General features: G+C 43.2%; 1 protein-coding gene across 1 annotated transcript; it reads left to right on the top strand.

Annotated features, from left to right (window-relative positions):
* Positions 1 to 1,081: 1,081 nt before the first annotated feature.
* Positions 1,082 to 19,859, top strand: LOC126354680 (uncharacterized). The gene is made up of 2 exons (XM_050004483.1): positions 1,082 to 1,833; positions 18,427 to 19,859. The coding sequence occupies exons 1-2, from the start codon at positions 1,314 to 1,316 to the stop codon at positions 18,780 to 18,782; spliced, it is 876 nt and encodes a 291-aa protein (XP_049860440.1). The 5' UTR covers positions 1,082 to 1,313; the 3' UTR covers positions 18,783 to 19,859.
* The last annotated feature ends 1,925 nt before the right edge of the window (positions 19,860 to 21,784 follow it).

Here is a 21,784-nt window from a genome sequence, read left to right on the forward strand (position 1 = left end):
GAGCACGTCACTAATATGCGTCCTCACGTTTTCTGTAATTTGTACATCCCCTAATTTCGAGAATTCTAATGTGTTTAATGCCTCCAGTTGACGTGCCACGTAAATTGTTGTACTAAATAAAATAATGTGTTTTCTAATATTAAGGGAGAGTCCATTTTCAGAAGCTCGCTTAGTAATTCTTTGAAAGATATTATTAACAATTTGTTGTCTCTCTGATGAGATTCATTAAGATACTAGTATGGTCTGCAAAAAGTACGAATTCGGCTCGATGAACGTTAAGTAGAATGTCATTCACATGTACAACGAATAGGAGTGAGCCCAAAGTTTTGTGTGACTCCCTCAGCTAAGGACGGAGAAGGTATTGGCCTTGTCTGATAGATTCATCTAGTCGTTAATCTTCTAAAGGAATTAAAGCTGTCTTAAGACTTAGGTTTGCCGCAGGCTTAACGTGAATTCGACAGTGTTACCTAAGTGTGCTCTCCACTCTTGGTTTTCTCTTCATTTTTTTCTCGGGCTATAGACGTACGATTGAAAGTGAACAATGTTTTCTGATGGTTTGGAAGCACCACTTTATGTTGCTGTAGACAGCGAAACAAGTAACGAAACATGGCAGTTTTCGTTTCCGTAGATGTGAGGCACTTGCGGTGCAAGCAGGTGGGTTTTGGTCGTGGCCGCCAGCCACGGCTGACCTTAAGAGTGAAAGAGCAGGACGGCTGTCCGGCGCGCAGAAAGCGACGTGAGACGCTCGGGCAGGGAGGGAGTGCGGAAGGGAGGGAGGGAGGCGTAGGCCTCGGGCACACATCCAGACCAGTTTGACCAACCCATATACCAGACCGCAGCGTGGCCGCCTTCCCCTACCACGCTGGCTGGATCGTCCGTTTACTCACTCCTGTGTCCCTTCCACCTCGCGTCTGGAGTGAACTGCCGAACGAACGGAATGCCGAGTACCTCGCCGGCCCAGATGTTCCCCCTCCAAGCCGAGACTCCCCCCGCCAAACACACATTTCGCCCCGGCCCGTGGCTCTTTTTTTTCTAGTAGACGACACGTATATACGTATATATATATATATCACCTCTACTTTGCTGACACATTTTACGTTGTCTTTCACGTATCCGCGTTTCCTCCGCAGCCAAAGCTCTCGGCCAGCGCGGCGGTCCCGCTACAAATAAAAGACGGAGACGCGCCTTCCTGGGAGGTCATTCACAGCCGAGCGGCTAGGGACGTCACTGAGCAGCAGCAGACGGGGCCCAGCGTCGAGCGAACAGAGCCGGTGAGGGCCCGACGTGACACACACACGCCTTCCGCGCCCACAATGCGAGCGACAGCCATGCTGGCCAGGTGGTTGCTGATCCTGTTGGCCGTGGCCGGCAGCCGCGCCTTCCCCGCGGCGGACGAGGAACCCGCGTCCTACCCGGTCGGCCCCGGCGAAGCCGACACCGACGCCGACGCGTCCGCCTCGGCGACGTCGCTGCTGGAGGAGGGAATCGAGGGCGCCTACCGCCTGGTCAAAGACTGCGGCGAGCGGCCGCTGACCGCCTGCCTCAAGATGCGCGCCCTCACGCTGATGGACCGCGCCCTGAGGCAGCCGGGCGACCTGCCGCTGTTGGAGGGCGTGGCGCTGGTGCGGTCGACGGCCGTCTCCGGCGCCGCCACCGGCAGGGCGCTCACCCAGGAGGAGCTGGACGCGACGCTGCCGCGCGACGCCGACGAAAAGGACGCCCAGGTGGAGACGATGCTCGTCGACCGGGTGGCGCGTTTCCTGCAGAGCCATACGCTGCAGCTCAAGGTGCCCGACTCCGCCATCTCCGAAGTCCGCAGGACACTCGACGAAGGTACGACAAGGAGCCCTCTTGTTCTTTATTACTTATATACCGCATGCATTTCACTAGTGCTGTAACAAGCTGCATTTTGAACGTTCGTGACACGTTAAAACTCCTTTCCATCTCTCAGTCAGTTCTTGTGCTCTGAAAATATATTCTTACTACCTCTTCTCCATATCGAAGAAAATTTTCAAACTTCCTCCAGTTTTGCACGTATCAGTTTGTACCATCCACTCAGGCGTGAGCTACAACGCGGTTTTAACCTGTCTTGTACGTTTGGTCCGACCAGCAAATCACTAGTGATTACTCCTCCTAATAGCTCAATAAATATTCAGCTTTATAGACGATACAAAAGTGAAGAAGAAAAGCAGTCACTCGCAGAATCCGTAATTTATTGCAGATTACGGTTTCATTTGTTTCTGCTAGAGTCAACTGTCAGACGTTTTGACCAGACATGGTTATGTCTATATGACTCTTCTGGTAAGGCACAGATGATGTCTTTGTTATAGTTGAATTCTAGAACTGAAAAAAATACGGATTATGTGAATGACTGCTGTTCCTCTTTACATATGAATATTAGACTGTCGCATCACCGATATCCACTGGATTAGTATCTAGTTTCAAGACGATTTTGTCATTCTATGGTAATTATTAAATCCTCATAGTCGATGTCTTTATGTATGTAACTCATCGACTGGTATCTAACAAAAACCTTCAAGTTGTTGGTTAATACCACTATTGATCAGAACAATCTGATTATCAAAGGCACAAAATATAATGCGTCTTAAAGCTGAGTATCAAATCTGTTAAACAAATAATTGCTAGAGCTATCTCCACGAATGGAACTGTCAAATATTGCAATACTGTTTCTTTGTTTTGGGCACAGAATAGTAAACTCATAGCTCTATGTAACGATCATTTGATTATATATTACAAGTTATCTATTACAGCTATAAGGGGCTGTCAAATGAGACCGAGACGGAGAAAAGTAAGTAAACTGTTTATAGTTTCAAAAGTAATCCTATAAATTTTAATATATTTGTGACACTTGCTTCAAGACGATAAATGCCTTAATACGAAAATGTTTTCGGATGCCTGCGAAAATATACCCAGTCGGTACCTCTGTGTCCGAAGTAATTCGGCGGCCACGGATGCCTTTCTTGAGGGTTCCAGTAGTATGAAAATCGCATGGAGTCAGATGGGTCGGTATGGAGGATGTATAAGGGCTTCCCAGCAAAACGTCGACAGCGTAGTCGAAAACCAGGTGCACATGTCGGCGGACAGTATCATGCAACACAATGATGCCGTCCGTCAACTTTTTAGGGCGTTTGGACTTGATGGTGCTCTTCAATTTCTGAAAAGTGTCCATAGTTATGGTGATTACTTTTGAATAACGAACAATTTACTTACTGTTTCTTATCTGTCTTATTCTCATTTGACTACAGCTGATACGGTCCAAATCCCATTCTGTTACTCCAATCTCTTTATCAATAGGTACGAGGAGTTTCATTGAGTTAGGGATTGCAGTTTAATGTTGTTCTGTCTATGTAATGAACTCGATAATTTTTGTGGTCTTACACTTAGTTTCACTAGACTAGTGATACACTATTAGATAGATCCAACTTCTACACCTTCTAATACCAACTATACGTAATAACGTCACTGATATTCTGTGCAACAACAGCAGTAGAAATCTTACATCGAGATGACGTAAATACCTGTTTTGTAATGTTTCACAAATATAAGAGAAACAATCTCTCTCTCTCTCTCTCTCTCTCTCTCTCTCTCTCTCTCTCTCTCACACACACACACACACACACACATACATACATACATACACAAAGACACACACACACACACACACACACACACACACAGTGGACATTTCATCTGCGTCACAGGGAAGAGTCTTATAAAAATTATACCACCTTACACAAGCTCATTAATAAACTTTGTATCATATGACGCTCACGATCGGTAAGGAATACAAGCGGCCGGTAATCTGATAGCTACTGGATATCTTTTTTCCACTGAATACTCTATAAGACTTTCATTTAGGGAACAGCCATTTTAGAAATTGTTCCATATCAATTTCTTAGTGCCGTGTTCATCGGCTGTCTGCACGTACACCCGTCCTGAGAATATAACTTATTACCATTCATTTGATTCAATAATCATTTTACATCGGTTGTCTTGCAAATTATCTTCCATCAAAGCATGAAAATACTAAAGGAATGGCAAGCCGGATACTCAGTTCTCTGGTGAGTAGACTGCTACAGGAACATCTGTGTGCAGCATCGCCAAAGAACAGTTAACTTTTTGTCCGTGCTCATGTGCGCCACCGGTAACTGGGAGACGCAGAATTTGACAATCAATTCAGATAGTTACAGACTACTAAAGTGTCATAACAGTGTAACTTAATTATTTCTCTAGGAACACCAAGTGAAACGATACTGTGAAGTAAGAACCTGAGTTTCAACAACCAATTTTTTTCAAACATTACAAAAATGAATGTGCTGTTCTCTCTTATTAGAACATTTATCAGTTAGTACGTATGTAAAGAGTAAATACTTCATTAGTTCTCTTCTCGCGTGTATATTAGAAAAATTCCAAGCGGAAATTCAGATTCTGAAATAACATAAATTTGAAGTCCTCTTACTACTGAATCCAGAATAATTACCCCGGCCGGAGTGGCCGATCGGTTCTAGGCGCTACAGTCTGGAACCACGAGCTCGCTACGGTCGCAGGTTCGAGTCCTGCCACGGGCATGGATGTGTGTGATGTCGTTAGGTTAGTTAGGTTTAAGTAGATCTAAGTTCTAGGGAACTGATGACCGCAGAAGTTAAGTCCCGTAGTGCTCAGAGACATTTGAAACAGAATAATTACTACACATCAAATGACTCGTTCATAGTTTTCGTTCTGCGATGTTTGTCAGAGTAGGCTTGTGTCCTAGACCACAGTTTCCCTTCCGATTAGCCTACTTCCAGAGAGAAAATACGCGTCTCGTTCTTGAACGTATTTATGCAGAGTCATCCGTTTTGCGATGTACGGTACTGCTCGGCGTGACGAACCGTGTATAAACATCGTGTCGAGAGGGAACAGTCGCCTTACGCAAGTGGATTAGCTGCACTTTCATCCAGCTAGCACTTGCACTCAGCCGGCACTGTTGAGCTTCTGACGTCGAAGGACGTCTGAAAAACAGAGGATGTTTCACGCCAGAGCCTTTGACTACTGCTGAATGGCGCTGGTGCCAAAGAAGCGCCGTGCTGCCTCTCTCCTTAACGTACCGGCCACGGCCCAGACTGTGCTGTGTCATAAATCCTGACTCACACAACGGCAACGCAGTTCATTGAAAACACTTAAACATATCGCGTGATTCAGTCAACATCGAAATCGGAACCAAAAAGAAACCAATGGATGGAAGATATGTTCTATTTATATGAGATATTTTGAATCTGTTTTTTTTTTTTTTCATTCTGAAGACAGCTGTTGACAAAAAGGTGCAAAATAGACAGCAGTCCAGTCCAGACTGAGTTAGAAAAATTAAAATTCATATATACAGTTACGATCATGGACTGACTGCAAGCCATAAGTGCAAAATGTGGAGGTAAATTAGAAAAATTACCGACGTCGTCATAAATCTTGAATGTCATAGCTCTGACATGATGCAAACCTAGAGATACAGGCTCCAATTGCTAATAGGTCAAAGTAAAATAGCGTACGTGGTCGTCGAGGCAAAAGAATCACTTGGTTCAGAAAGGAAACAAGTTGACCTCAAGTTTCGAATAATGGCATATTACGAATGGAAAGGGAAAGTGTTCTGCGCCTACCAATATCAAATAACGGACCGACACTTGATCATGTGGGTAATATTTCAATATAAAGGATCTGGACTCCGATCATAACCAGCGCAACAGAGCCAGAACAGCAAGCTGGTGTTTCATGTGTAGTCAGAGATTAAGTTCTGTAATACTTAATACACTCGTCGGTCACGTGCGTTGCACTACTCTGTTCAATAAAAATACCAACAAGAACAGATGACGAGACATTTCTACCATACCAAAAAACTTCTCGCTTCAATCAATAGTCTACTAATAAAAAAATACTGAAACAATAAGTATTGAAATCTATACTGCGTTAAGTTGTGAAAACAGCAAAGAAAACATTCGTAAGAAAGTAAAACACAGTGAAAATAAATTATGTTCTTACGGTAACTGCCAGTTCGATTTACCCATATACAAGCAAATCAGCATTGCATAAAAAGAAACGAAGGATTAAAATTTCATTAGTGGAGAGGAAAGAGAGAAAGGAAATGAGAAAGCCAAATAAAGTAAGTCAGCGAAATTGATGAGCGACAGGGAATTGGAGCAAGGAAAAAATTCGTAAGAAGGTAAAACACAGTGAAAGTAAATTATGTTGTTATGGTGACTGACATTTGGATTTACCCATAAAGAAGCAAATCAGCATTTCATAAAAGGAAACAGAGGATTAAAATTTCATTAATGGATAGGAAAGAGAGAAACGAAATGAGAAAGACAAACTAAGACAGCGAAATTGATGAGCCACAGGGAATTGGAGCTTGTGGTAAATAACAAGGATAGTGATGTAGCGCCATACATGATGACAGTGTGGGATCACAAACCTTGGGTGCTTTTCATTGATTAGTTTCACGATTAGTGGAAAATAAACGTAGCAGAACACTTCTAGTTAAGAAGATAACAATGTAGTGATAGAATATGATAGAAAGGAAAGTAGTGGGGAAGAACGGGCGACATTATAGGTAGATGTACACACAGTGGGTTAGTGGCAAAGCGAGAAGTAAAAGGGAAACATCTACGAAGAAGTTGATTTACTGTTAAGAAGATTGTGAACCGCCTCAGTCAGAGAACTGCCAGTTTTATGGCCACTGATGCAAAAGAACAGGGTGGGGATTAGGATACTCCCCACATTGTGATACTTAAGACCGACATATCACGTGGATACTACAACATAGTCGACACCGTTATTCTGGTGTCAGAATCTTACTATTCCACTTTGAAATTAAGTACAAAATTCAGAAGGTTTTTTTTTTCTCTCTTGGACTACAAACTAAGGCTTAGTCTATGAACTGGAAAAGACGGACTAAAATTAGCCCCTGACCCAGTTCAAGGAATCCTTGAAATAAATCGATGTAAGACATGTGCGGAAGAACAACTAGAATTTGAAAGCGTTGGCTCTGAAAAAAGGACAGGATGTTATCACATTAATAATAAAATACAATTACAACCAAGAATTTTGTAATTCTTGGTACGTATTGATATCAGTCTCCCAGTTATGGCAAACAGTCGTCGTCCTGTTTTGAATCTCCAACAGCAGCCGTGTCTGCTCACTAAATTATATGAATTCGGTTCCACCTGTTATTTAATGTCTAATCGTCTTTCGGGAGCTTCGTGCAACTAATGGATATATTTATTGAATTCTTTTTCCACGGATCGTTAGGTTCCATATAATAATGTAAAGAAAGGCCTACTGTATCTTTTGTTTAGAATGTTGGGTTCTGTGTAAACCGGTAAAAGGTCCTACACAATCCAGATTGTAGAAAGTAAGACTTGGAAAAATATACTCACTGATGACAGATTAAATGTGCCGAAACTCGTTTGGATTTTAAAAAAGGTTTTTGTATAAATAGAGAACATGATGTTCCATAAGGTAGTCATCAATTACGCGAAAGTTCACGAGGTTTCCGTCTGACCTGGAAATGTAGAGTATCATGTTCTGATGTGGGAGCACTGACGGCCTCGGATGGTTCAGCCGAGACGAAGCGGGGCTAAGACAGGTTTCCGAGAAGTCAGTGATCGGGACGGTGCTCCGGTTCAAGGGCAGCGGACTGACCTACTTGCTGCTGCTGCGGCGGCGGCGGCTCTTCCGGAAGCGGAGACGTCCAGCCTGGAAACGTGATCTGGGCAGAGATGCCGCCTGACCGCTACGGCTACTGGTATGCGGGCGCCGCACCTCCACTGCCGCCAGCTCCGGATACGCTTACTGCCCTCACGTTGCCGGGCAGGTGCTGACGACTTTTATTGAAGTTCGCTAGCCTGTACATGACGAAATCACAGCTCACTCTAGTGTGTCGAGACGGCTTCTAACTATGGACAATGCTGTGTTTGTTTATTTCACTTGATCCGCTTTGACGGCAAGCTTGACGCTGGCCTAGTTGCAATGACCTAGGTCCCTATATACTTCCGGCAACAAACTTTACCTGTAATTTACAACCGAATACACACACACACACACACACACACACACACACACGCACACACACACACACACACAGACGCACACGCCTCCCTCCACTACTCAATCAGAGAGTGTGTCAACGTATCCTACCAGCCGATCCCTTCTTTCAGTCAAGTTGCGCAACAATTTCTTTAATTTCCCCGCTTCTATTCAGTACCTCCTCATTAGTCATATGACCTACCCATCTACTTTTCAGTTTCATTCTGTTGCACCGCACATCAAAACCTTCTCTTCTTGCCATTGCCAGCCCATACAGAGGCACCAGTTGACAAAACCAGCATTGCTCGAGTACCCATTTTACCAGTTTTCTGTTGGAAATTTAAACTTATCTGTACTTCTGCAGTAGACACGATGCAATGTGACACCCGACAGTTTCTGTACGCTGGGCGCAGCTTCGGGTTTCTACAACGCTATTTTGTAAACGTATCTATGGTAAAGCGTCTTCATAGCTCCTTAATTGCTACTTGTTTTGGTCTACAGCCGTTTGCGCTTCGTAATTGAAATCTGTCAGAACCACTGCCAGGTCTCAGGTATTTCCTTACGTTGATTCGACTGTAATTGCGTAAATAATGAATGTATTAAAGCTTCATGCACGATTCGTAATTTTTTTACGTGTCTCGGTGTTTACGATGTAATATTTCCTTATTTCGGTATCGTACAGACATATACATTTGTAGATAAACCCAGCGGCATATGTGGATACTGTATGCGAAGTCTGTCGTGAACAGAGTTCGTAGCTAATGAATAACCAATTTAAACGTCATGCATGCCCAAGCATCTCAATGTTTACGACGTCGTATCTCCTGATCCATGTGCGACGCAAAGATATAACTCTGTAGGTACATACAGCGCTTTATATTCGGATACTGTCTCAAAATGAGTTAGTAGCAATGAAGTAATAAATTTAAATGCCATGCACAATGCCGCAGCTTTCCACATATTGTTTATGACGTCATATCCCCTAAATTACGATCGCTAGATGGTTCTTACCCCGATAACGATTGTTGCCTGATAGTAAGGGATATGTATACCACATGTGGTTCACTGGTTTAAGAGGAAACGTTGAACATACATACATGCACACATACGAGGGGCGTTCAATAAGTAATGCGTCACTTTTTTTCAGAAAGCAAGTTGCTTTAAATCAGTGTTCAAACGCAATATATTATTCTCAACACTTTTGGCTAGAAAACGCTGTTTTTCAACATTACCTGCATTCAATACGATGGCCTTACGCCACCTTTCTGGGACCCGACGCCTTCCTCCATCGATAACCTTCTCACCATCTACGTACTGTTCCCCGTGGAGTGCACCCTTCATTGGGCCAAACAGATGGAAGTCGAAAGGTGCGAGATCCGGGCTGAAGGGTGGATGGGGAATAACAGTCCACTGAAGTTTTGCGAGCTTCTCTCTGTCGCGCGGATTTCTGTAAGGCCTTGTGTGGTCATGCAGAAGGAGGAATAGGAGAAGAATGAGAAGGATCGCTTCGAATGAGAGTGTTCGCCCGTTCTATCATTGAAGGTATCGCAGCTGTGTGCGTCTGGCCGGCACATGGAAGATATGAAAGGTTTTCGCGACCTTGTTGCGATCATGACAGAGTCACCCGACGACCCACAATACTTTTGTTCAATTACCGGTCTCCGCAGAGATTCTGCAAGCCCCTGTGAATATCTGCGAAGCTCTGTTTTCCGTCAGAATAAACTCAGAGATAGACTTCTGCTAGGGACGCACCTCCTTTACAGATGCCATTTTGACGACTATGTATAGCGGCTCCACCCTTTGGAAGTTCATAAAGCTGTAACGGCTGAAGCGGTAATATTCCACAATGTTTGACAGCAAATTCCTAACTTTTTCAACTGAAATTGTGCAGGGAAAAAAATTGCATTACTTGTTGATCTCACCTTGTACATACATATGTACACTTTTATAATATGTGGCGACATTTACGCAAATTAGAAAATTCCATGGTCCACATCTTCATACAGGTGAGGCTCTCTGTTTTCTCTGATCCATCTGGAGTGTTGATGTTTAGGTAAATGATAACACAGTGTCATCACAGAAAATGGTAGACAAGAATCATTTCATTTTCATACAGCACAATATCATCGAAATAAGACTGACCAGGAAAATGTGAATAAATCTGAGTTAAAAATAGAAGACTGTTTGGGTTTTAAAGTCCGATCGTTCGCGATAGGGATCCACAGGGCAAATCTGATGAACTTCTGCACAGGGGTGTTGGACTGTGTCTATATTGTGCACGTCGATCACGTGACGTCGCCCTTTTCATTTTTGAGAGCACAGTGAGCACGTAAACACGCAAAAAAATAGCGTCTCCCGCCAAGTATGAGTGACTGTTCAAAGACTTCGCCTGATTTCAAGCAGCCCACGTAACACAACTGTCATGCTTTTTTTTTCATGAAAATTATCGGCCGCATGCTGCAGGGGCAATGGAGACGCTCCTGTAGCGTTTTCGATGGGAGGCGTTTGATCATCCATAATATAGCCCGCAATGGGCTCCCTGTGAGTTACTTGTCTGATCACATGAACTGCTAGCTATGAAGACAACATTTTGGCACAGACAACGAGCTGAAAACCAGCATAGAGAATTGTTGGAAAACACAGATGGGCGCCTTCTATCACGGGGCTATTGAAAATCGCTACCATATATGTTTAAGTCGGAGCGGCGGCTATGAAGGGAAGCAGATGGAAGATGTAGCTAACTGTTAGAAATAAAACATTTCTTATTCTAACAGTGGTTTCCATTTCGCGACCGATCGGACCTTAATTAACGAATAGCCCTCGTACTTTAGAAACAGGAGAATTGTTCTTTAGGGGTTTCATAACGAACTGCATGACTTCCGGTTCCTAATGACCTATGTGCTGCATGTGTTATATTTCCACCAGCAATTGTAAAAACTTCTGGGGCAAGTTTCAGTTTGTTAACGACCTATATGCTGCTTGTTTTTGTTGTGGTCTTCTGTGCGGAGTGTGGTTTCAAGCAACTCTTCATGATACTCTACTCAGCGCAAGCCTCTTTATCTCCGAGAGACTACAGCAACCCAGTCTTTCTGAATCTGCTTAATGTATTCATCTTTTGGTCTCCCTCAACGATTTTTGCCCCACATACTTTCCTGCAGTACTAAACTACTGATCCCCTGCTGCCTTAGAATGCGTCCTAACAACCACTTCCTTCGTCTAGTCAGATTGCACCAAATCACCTCAGTTTTATTCAGTACCTCCTCATTTAAGTGGTCTACCCATCTAATCTTATGCATTGTTCTGTAGCACAACATTTCGAAAGCTTCTGTTCTCTTCTTGTCTAATCTGTTTATCGTCCATATTTCACTTCCATACAAGGCTACAGTCCATCCAAATACTTTCAGAAAGGACTTATTTGCACCTGCACTCGATGTTAACAAAGTTTTTCTTCTTCAGAAACACTTTTCTTGCCGTTGTCTACATTTTGTATCCCACGCACTTCGACCATCATCCGTTATTTTGCTTCCCAAATAGCAGAACTCATTTACTGCTTTATGTGTCTCATTTCCTAATGTAATTCCTCAGCATTACCGGATTCAGTTAGACTACATTCCACTATCCATGTTTTGCTTTTTTATGTTCATCTTATATCCTCCTTTCAAGACACCGTCTATTCCGTTCAAGTGCTGTTCCAAGTCCTTTGCTGTCTCTGACAGAATTACAATGTAATCGGCAAACCTCAAAGTTTTCATTTCTTCCCAATGGATTCTGTTTCCTACTCCAAGTTTGTGTTTTGTTTCATTTGCTACTTGCTCAGTATACAGATTGAATAACGTCTGGGATAGGCTACAACCCTCTCTCAATCCCTTGCCAACCACTGTTTCCTTTTCGTGTCCCTCGACACTTATTACTGCCTTCTCGTGTCTCTACAAATTGTAAATAGCCTTCGCTCGCTATATTTTACCATTCCCAAGTTCACAATTTGAAAGGACTATTCCAGTCAACATTGCAAAAAGTTTGCTCTAGACAAATGCTATAAACGTAGGTTTGTCTTTCCTTAACACATCTTCTATGAGAATTCGTAGTTTGAGTATTGTCTCGCGTGTTCCTACATTTCTTCGGAATCCAAACTGAACTCCCTCGACGTCGGCTTCTACCAGTTTTTCCATCCTTCTGTTGCCACATATTTATCTTCACTGCCTGGAGAGTAGTGGATCGATTATTCGTCACACGCATTTACAACCATACGTTACATGAGATGGAAGAAGATTGTGAAATAGAGTATTATCCAATGAAGTCCGAGAACTTATAAAAGATCCATTCCCTGCACGGCAATATTTAAAATCGAATGGCTTTTAAAACCATTTATTTCAATCTGAATTGAAACGTAACTTCATAATAGCAAGAGCTTTGATGCTTACGTATGACCCTCACAGTTCTTACTGGTCTTTTTGTAGGAGTGTTAGTTCTTCCAATTATACCTGTAATGCACTAGTCTCCATGAACTTCTTACACACATGTAGTACCATTTGCTACTTATTACTCATTGCCCTCTGACGCTCACTCCATCTTCGGATGGGGTGATGGCTGAGCTCATTTATATTAACTGCATTACTCCTATGTAAATCGAGAGACGGTTAAACAGACTTATTTGAAAGCCAATATTGAATATTGAGTCCTTAGTGAGCTAAGCGACCTAATAAGAAAAAAGATACAATGTCATATTCACAGTGGTCATACTAGGGAAAGTATCGTTATAGCGTTCGGGTTTGAACTTTTGTGGTTACTCTTTTGGTTACTATACCACTTTGGTTACTATCCCAAGACTGCGAGTAAGCGACCATGCAGCAAGAATACATGGACTAGGAGATTTATTGGCTAGTAAATTAGAACAGCCTAAATGCAAATTACTTATAAAATTCTGGCTTAAGGTCCAGAGTGAGAAGCTATCAAAAATAAGATTCGATGATGACATTACTATCCTCTGTGCTAGTGTGAGAGAGAGATAAGGGACCTATAAATATAGGGAGTAGTCTAATGAGAACAGAGTAGGGTTAGGGAGTAAACCAAAGTAAAATGAAAGTGATAAAGAGTAGCAGAAATGACATTAGCTCATTGACTTAGTTTATGAATTAGGGCATTGAAGTAAACGAAGTAAAGAAATTAAAATACCTTGGTAGTAAAATTACGCATGACGGACAAAGCAAGGAAAGTTATAAGTATCAGACTATAAGGAGCCCGATAACAGTGGTCTACTAGTATCGAAATATGTCTTAATTTGGGGAAGAAGTTGCTGAGAATGTTCGTTTGGAACACAGCATTATTTGGAACTAAATTATGGGTTGTGTTAAATCCAGTAATAAGAGACTCAGAAGGTTTGAGATGTGTTGCTACACAAAGACTTGGAAAATTAGGTGGATATAAAATAAGAAGTGAGAGGAGATTCTCCGTGGAATAAGTGGGGAAAGAAATACGTTAAATCAAATATACGTAGAACAGGCAGGATGATGAAAGATATGTTAGGAGATCAGAGATAAATTCCATGTTACTAAATGCCGCTCTAGAGTGTAAAAACTGTAAGGAAAAGCAAAGGTTGGAGTAAGTGCAACAAATAATTAACAGAAATATCAGGAGTGAATCTTATCATTAATACCCATTCGTTCAGAGTTTTAATCCCACTACTAGACATTTGTTTACTAGCTTGTATGTAGCTAGATATGAGCAGTAACGAACGTGAGATCGTAGAAGTGCTTTTGATTGATAATATCAGCAGCCAATCCCTGCTTTGATCCCTATCTCTGACGGTATGACTTACGCATTAACGACATGGAAGAAGCTTAACTGGACAATCCTCGTTTATTGTGGCTTGAAAGTGGCAGTGACGCTGCCACATATTGCATATTACACGGCAAAAGTCTGCATGTCTATTTTCACCACCTGCATACGTTCGTGCCTCCAAGTGGCTAGTTTTTCGTGCTTTGAATATGTTTAATGTTGCGCGTGTACCTGCGTGGTACAGTCCTATTGTATTCGACGCTACGTAGATGATTGTGTGTCCACCTCGCCCCTTATTTTGTGAAGCGGCTTCTCATTTGGCAACACGAGACTGTGGATCCCGACCAAGACCTTTTCATGACTGCAAAATCTGAAATGGTACTTGGGAGAAAAGCTAGGGACTTCCGGGTTAGTATCCGGCGACGCTAACCACCATATCGCGATGATGGCAAAGCTGATGAAAACGTGTCTAAATCATAGGTGTTATGTCATTAGTGTAATAACCGCATCTGTGTCTATACTCCGAAAGTTCTTTGAGCACTATTTTCCTTGTGCTTTCCCTCATCGATTCACGATGGCTTCTTGAGAAGAATTATTGCTGGTAATCTCAAATTTCTCTGGTTGTCTCATCGTGGTCGTTTCGTAAGATGTATGTGGAAATTATAATTTCCCGACGCTCCTTGGATAGTACGCTCTCGAAACTTCAACGGTAAACCTCTCTGCGAGGCATGCCTCGTTTGTAACAAATGCTGATGGAGTTTGTTGATTATGAATCTCTATATCGAACTTGGTACTCTTGGTGGCATCTTCTGTATATCCTGTATTAATCTTACATGAAAAGGATCTCATACTGATGGGGACTACGCAGGAATTCCTCGACCAAATATTCTGTAGGCCACTTCCATCGTGGACGCGTTGCATTTTCTTGAGATCCTTGCAGTAAATTTGAGTTTGGCATCTAGTTCTCCCACTACTGATTTTGTGTAATGATTCCATTCTGTGTCGCTCCGGATGATTACTCCTAGGTACTTTACGGTAGTTTAGCCTCTCCAGTGGTTTGTCGCCAATAGTCTACTCGAAGAGTAATGGATGTCTTCACCTATTTACGGGGTATACACAATATGTATTTACGTTCAGTGTCAACTGTCAACCTCTATACCATTCTTCGATCCTCTGTATATTTTCCTGTATTTTGCGGCACTATTGTGGAAATGAAACCTTTAAAAGTCAGCGACTAGACTCACGGAATCTCATATGTTATCGAGACTTACTGGCAGATTAAAACTGTGTGCGGAACCTGGTCTCAGGTACGAGTTCTTCTCCAGCACACTGATCTACCAGGAAGTTTCAAGTGTGTGCACATTCCCCTACAATATCAAAATTTGTTTTGTAAACAAACCACTAGGCTGTGGTTAAGCTATTCTCCGCAATATCCTTTCTCGCAGGAGTCCTAGTCCCACAAAACTTGCAGGAGAATTATAAAGTTTGGAAGGTGGGAGATGAGGAACTGGCGGAAATGAAGCTGTGAGGGCAGGTCTTGAGTTGTGCTCGGAAAGATCAGTCGGCGAGCACAAACCAGTGAAACGAAAAGGAGCAAGTTTAGGGCTCCGATCCACCCACGGAGATTCGTATCACCGCACGCTCCACAGCAGAGCGAAAAATCATCTGGCTCCAACACTATTCTCATTATTTATTTAGTTTCCTGTCACAGTTGCTTTCACATTCCTTAATTGTAGCTAGTTTAGAATGAGTCTGTTCATTTTTGAGCCATTGCCAGGGTCTTTATGATGTGATTGTAAAATAATTTCTGTGTAATAAATAAAAGTTTGGTTCTGTTCTTTCGGTATGCATTCGAAATGTTTGTCGTTGCCACAGCTGAAATCTCTGGAGTACGACAACTTAGTAAATGTGGTTTACATCTGTTAAGTTGAGCTAGTGTCGGTTGTTCAAAAGACAGACAGTTCGAATGTACACTGCAAGGAGAGAACAAAACTTTTACGCAACGTGTTTCAAAGCCTTTACGACAAACTTCTACAGGTGGTAGACCACGTCGTGGGGAACAACTTTCGTTAGACACAAAATGTTTTCTAATGTCCCGCTTTCAGGAAGGTATGACGTCAGTAAGTGTGTGGTTTACCAACTTAAAAAATGAACTGCACAGTACAGTTGAAGAAGCGATATGAATTTTCCTTATTTGTTGATGAGTAGCGAGGGGCCTAAACTCATTATCAAATCATCCAATAAACTGCGCAGTAAAGTACATTACGACAGCCACGTGACAGATGAATCTAGTTCAACACATCTTGTAAAACAGTGAAGGGCTTAAGTTCGTTCACTTAAAAGATTGTTGGCTGACGCTTCCCAGTGACGCCAGTAATCCTTCCGTTTCTCGCGTCCCTAGGACGACGAGATTTCACCGAACTAACAGGATCCGCTAACTAGTAAACTGATAGCGGTTTTTAACAAGAAAACCATTACAATGAGAGTCACTAAGCGGAGAAAAATATTTTATTCAGCAAATCAGGAGCTTTAATAGGCCTGGCCTACTGCTTCTCATGCTAGCAGATAACTGGATAGTTCCCAACACTCTTTGCATGCGAACACCGCAAAGTGCCTTCGTCCTGCCGTTTCTCAGGGGCACAGGCAGTCTTAAATGACGCCCAGAGCCACCAGATAGTGTCAGACGACATCTCCTATGTAACAAAAGTTGCTCCACATGAGGTAATCTACAACCCTTAGATATCTGTCGCAAAGACTTTCAGGTACCCTTTAAGCAGAGGGATAAAAGACATGAGATGCATCCTAATATCGTGTCGGACCTCCTGTTGCCCGGCGTGGTAAAGCAACACGAGGTGGAATGTTCTCAACAAGTCGTTGGAAATCCCCTGCAGAAATACTGAGCCACGCGCCACTACGGCTGTCAGTAACTGTGGATGTGTTACCGGTGCAGCATTTGGTGCACGAACTGGTGTCTCGATTATGTCCCATAAATGTTCGTTGGAATTCATGTTGGGCGATCTGGGTGGCCAAATCATTCGCTCAAATTGTCCAGAAAATTTCCCAAACCAGTCGCGAACAACTGTGGACTGGAGAGAATTGCCTGTCCAACATCGGACCGACTCGTTTACGGCCGGTATTGTTTAAACCGTAACTAATGTTAAACAACGCAACTACCGCCTCGTGTGGCTGCTTCACCTGACCTGCTGTGCTCCACGACATCTTTATCCTTTGCCGGTTTTCTCACGACTGTGACATTACATCTTTCTTTGCGAACATGGCCGGTCAGAGTGGCCGTGCGGTTCTAGGCGCTACAGTCTGGAACCGAGCGACCGCTACGGTCTCAGGTTCGAATCCTGCCTCGGGCATGGATGTGTGTGATTTCCTTAGGGTTAGTTAGGTTTAATTAGTTCTAAGTTCTGGGGGACAGATGACCTCAGAAGTTAAGTCGCATAGTGCTCAGAGCCATTTGAACCATTTTGCGAGCATGAATTCCATAAATGACTGCAAGCGGTCTCCAGGGAGCTGAACCTAACAATTTCCAGTCAATGATCGGTTCAGCTGATCCAGAGGACCTCAGTCCGAGCGATTATTGGCTTTGGGGTTACCTGAACTCGCAAGTGTATCGTGATCGACCGACATCTCTAGGGATGCTGAAAGACAACATCCGACGCCAATGCCTACCACAACTCCTGACATTGTTTACAGCGCTGTTCACAACATTATTCCTCGACTACAGCTATTGTTGAGGAATGGTGGTGTACATATTGAGCATTTTCTGTAAAGAACATAATCTTTGCTTTGTCTTACTTTGTTATGCAAATTATTGCTATTCTGATTAGATGAAGCGCCACCTGTAAGACATTTTTTGTACTTATGTATATTTTTGGTTCTAATAATACCACATGTCATTCCAAGCATGTGTGTCAGTTTGTACCTCTCTATCTACATTATTCCGTGATTTATTCAGTTTTCAAATTTGTAGTGACTTTTTGATTACCCGGGGGAGGGGAGATTGTGTTGTTTGGGGAAGGAGATCAGACAGCGAAATCATCGGTCTCATCGGATTAGGGAAGGATAGGGAGGAAGTCGGCTGTGCCCTTACAGAGGAACCATCCCGGTATTTGCCTGGAGTGTTTTAGGGAAATCACGGAAAACCTAAATCAGAGTGCGAGTCCAATGTCTAACCACTGCGCCACCTCGCTCGGTCACCCGGTATGTCGATTACGTGTATATCGTTAACCCATGACTTCTCGTCTTAGTGTGTATTAAAGTGTATTTATTTTATAGTCAGGTGATAAAATCGGAGTAATGTTACGAAAATGAATGGAGTCTTTGGATGTTGCTGATGATGCTCGGTTTGTGGGGCGCTCAACTGTGCGGTTATCAGCGTAAATTTTTACCCAGTCCATTTTTTTTCACAATGCAATTTAGTCACTGTCACAAATGATGACGGAGTCTTTGGAAGTGAGAGGAAAATGGTCCCGTATGCAATCGCAGTGTCGGAATTACACTGTCGTTCCTGCACATTGTTATTGTCTGGGTGATAGAGTCTGATATCCGCCTCGGCTGTTGCAGCTCGCGGTAAGAAGAAGAAGCTGAAGATGCTGCTGCCGCTGCTGCTGCTGATGAAGCTGAAGGCGGCGGCCATCATCCCGCTGGCCCTGGGCGCGCTGGCGCTGCTGGCGCTCAAGGCGCTGATCGTGGGCAAGCTGGCGCTCGTGCTGGCCGGCCTGATCGCGCTGCAGAAGCTGCTGGCCTCGCGCCAGGGCACGCAGACCTACGAGGTGGTGGCGCACCCACACTACTCGCACTCGCACGTCTCCTCCTACGGCGACGAGCACGGCCACTACGGCCGGTCGCTGCCCGACGACGGCGCAGCCGCCGCCGACGCCCACCAGATGGCGTACAGCGCCTACGCCAAGGCGGAGTAGGCCGCTCCTACACGCGCGGCCTCCAGAGCTTCACCTGACCAGTGGCGGCCGTTACACGCGTACGTCACACTCCACTCACGATCCGTAGGCGAACTCCCCGTATATCAGGTTCCCGCCTACATCGCCCATGTCCTTTTACAGAGAAAGCAATTCATTCGCATCATCCACTTTCCTTCCATCGAGCTCCACTCTGCGACATACAGACTGCCCTCGTCGTAGGTGCCCTCTGACAAGGACAGAACCTACTTGCCTGGACGAGTACAAGTGACAGTCAGAATCTGCGTGCGTATCTTAAATATCATGAATTAATGTTGACATCAAATTTGCCACCACACACTCCTCACCCACATCCTCACTCTCCCTGCTGGCCGCCCACACAGCACTCTCTCTTGAAGACAGGAAGAAGAGAAATTAATCTTTTCGACATTAATACGAAATTTTGACAACTGACAGCTTTGTAGCACATCAGCAATCCCTTGTTTACTTCGTACAGTAAGAAAGTAAGAAAAAAGAAGTAAATGACCTGACCATATATTTCGAACATCGATGACTTTAGTCACATCCAGGACCTTAAAACAAATGTAGTGACTCAAAACACTGTCGACAAAAGTAACTTTCACAACAGATAAAAAAAAAATATCTCGGTAAGGACAAAGACTTGTGGGCAGCCAATAGACATGGACAGATTCTCTGTACGTAGCACGACGAACTGACGGAACAGAAAGACGCTGAACACGATGCGGTACGACTGATAGACTACGTGACATGGCAAGGAGGTGCTCCTCTTCCAAACCACGTTCATAATCGTCACTGTTCGACAGTGGAGACGGCATGGTGGCTACGGGTGAAGCGACTGCAGAGGCGGTCCGCAAAAGCGGTGGGTCACCCGCGGCGGCAAAACAGAACAGTACAAAGTGAGACAGGCCAGCGCCACGAAGGGGGGCCCGTGTGGTCTCTCCTGAGAATCAACAGTCTGCGCATTTATTTATCTATTAATGTATAGTGTGTATTGAAACTTAATTGTTCGAGTAATCTTAACTTATTTATATTGTTAAACAATAAAAGAAATGAACACTTTTAGTGTCTTTTATTTCCTAGTCAAAACTTTAATATCGTTTCTAAGCGAAATAATTATTATTATTTAATTATATCACTTCACCGAGTCGTTAAAATAACGCTGTTGTTCTGTTCTTTAAAGAAATAGTCGCAATTACGAAAGGTTGTAACCAATGCGCCAAGAAGACAGACTTAAGTAGTGCTCCTCAGTATTTTATTCAGTTTACAACAAACACAATTTATGCTATACCTACAAATACATGTTGAAATGGAGAGAAACATAGCAACAAAGCAATCAAGCATAATTAATTTTTACCCAGTAAACAATATATATCACAATATTAATATAAATCATTTGGATGACCGTTTACAAATCACTTGGTGGAAATCTAAAATAATGATTCCCTTAGACTGTAGATACATGGTTATCTGACAGTACATCCCTGTTTTGACTGACGACTGCATGAAAATTTAACATATACAGAAAATAGACACATAAGAAAATTTTTACTTCTTTTTGAGACATCAGCCTTATGACTGGCTTGATTAGGTCCGCCAATATTTTCTATACTGAGCCAACCACTTCATCTTAGAGCAGCACTTGAACCAAACGTTCTGAGTTATTTCTTGGGCGTGTTCCAATATATGGCTTCTTCTACTGCTTTTTACCATCCGCAGCTCCATCTAGTACCATGGAAGTTATCCCCTTATATCTCATCCTGGCCCTTCTTCTTTCCAGTGTCTCCCACACCTACCTTTCTTCGGGCTATTCTCAAAAATCTCCTCAGACCTAACGTTATCAATTCACCAGATTTCCAATGTTTTTCTCTAGCTCCATCTCAAACGTTGCTACCATACAATTCTGTGCTACAAACGTGATTTCTGTTACTTTTCGAAATGTGTCTCCTTCTCTTCTTATTTTTTCATTTCATCTTTGTGCTACTGAGTCAACATTCTCCCATAACTCTTTCTTCTATTGATTGCCCTACAACTGCGTTCCAGTCCCCCATGACTATTAAATTTTCATCTCCTCTTACATATTGAAATACACTTTTAATGCCAACATAAATTATCTCTATCCCTTCATCTTCTGATTGCGATTTTCTACTACTGTTGCTATTACTCTATAGTCGTTTCACCAGAAACCTTTATCTTCTTTTCATTCCACTTCACTAACCCCACTATATCTAGACTGAGCCTTTGCATTTCCCTTTGCAGATTTTCTATTTTCCCTGCCACTTTGAAACTTCTCACATTGTATACGCTCAATATTTTGACGAGGCAAACGTCAATAAGTATGTGGAATTAATCGAAGTCGCTGACGCGAGCTGCTCTGGAAGGAGAGAATGCAGGCCACTTCAGGTACCTGTTTCTGGGTTGCCTGTCTCCAGACACAAACTAATTCATTGCGACAATATGAAGCGCTGTGACTCCCTTCCAGTCCGCAGCTCGTGGTCGTGCGGTAGCGTTCTCGCTTCCCGCACCCGGGTTCGATTCCCGGCGTGGTGAGGGATTTTTTCTGCCTCGTGATGACTGGGTGTTGTGTGCTGTCCTTAAGTTAGTTGGGTTTAAGTAGTTCTAAGTTTTACGGTATTGATGACCATAGCCGTTAAGTCCTATAGTGCTCAGAGCAATTTGAACCAATTTGAATTCTCCTCCTTCCTGGTGTTACTTTTCCACGGCGCTTATTACGAATCTGAACTGTCGAAGATTCTCTACCCACTGATACGTGTCATTTTTACAATGTTATGTAGTTTTCTCTGGGTCGTTTTCTAGAGCCCCGGAGGTACATATGAATAATCCTGTCTTTATGACTAGATCGGTGTGGAGAGAAATTCTCTGCAGGAACAACAGCGGTGAGAATAGAGGTTGTGAGAATAGAGGTTGTTTGCTGATGCGTGTTGACGCTAGTGGACAATGTTCTCTGACTGCCTGTCGTGGAAGTA

This window comes from Schistocerca gregaria, chromosome 3, assembly GCF_023897955.1.
Source record: "Schistocerca gregaria isolate iqSchGreg1 chromosome 3, iqSchGreg1.2, whole genome shotgun sequence".
Taxonomy (NCBI): domain Eukaryota; kingdom Metazoa; phylum Arthropoda; class Insecta; order Orthoptera; family Acrididae; genus Schistocerca; species Schistocerca gregaria.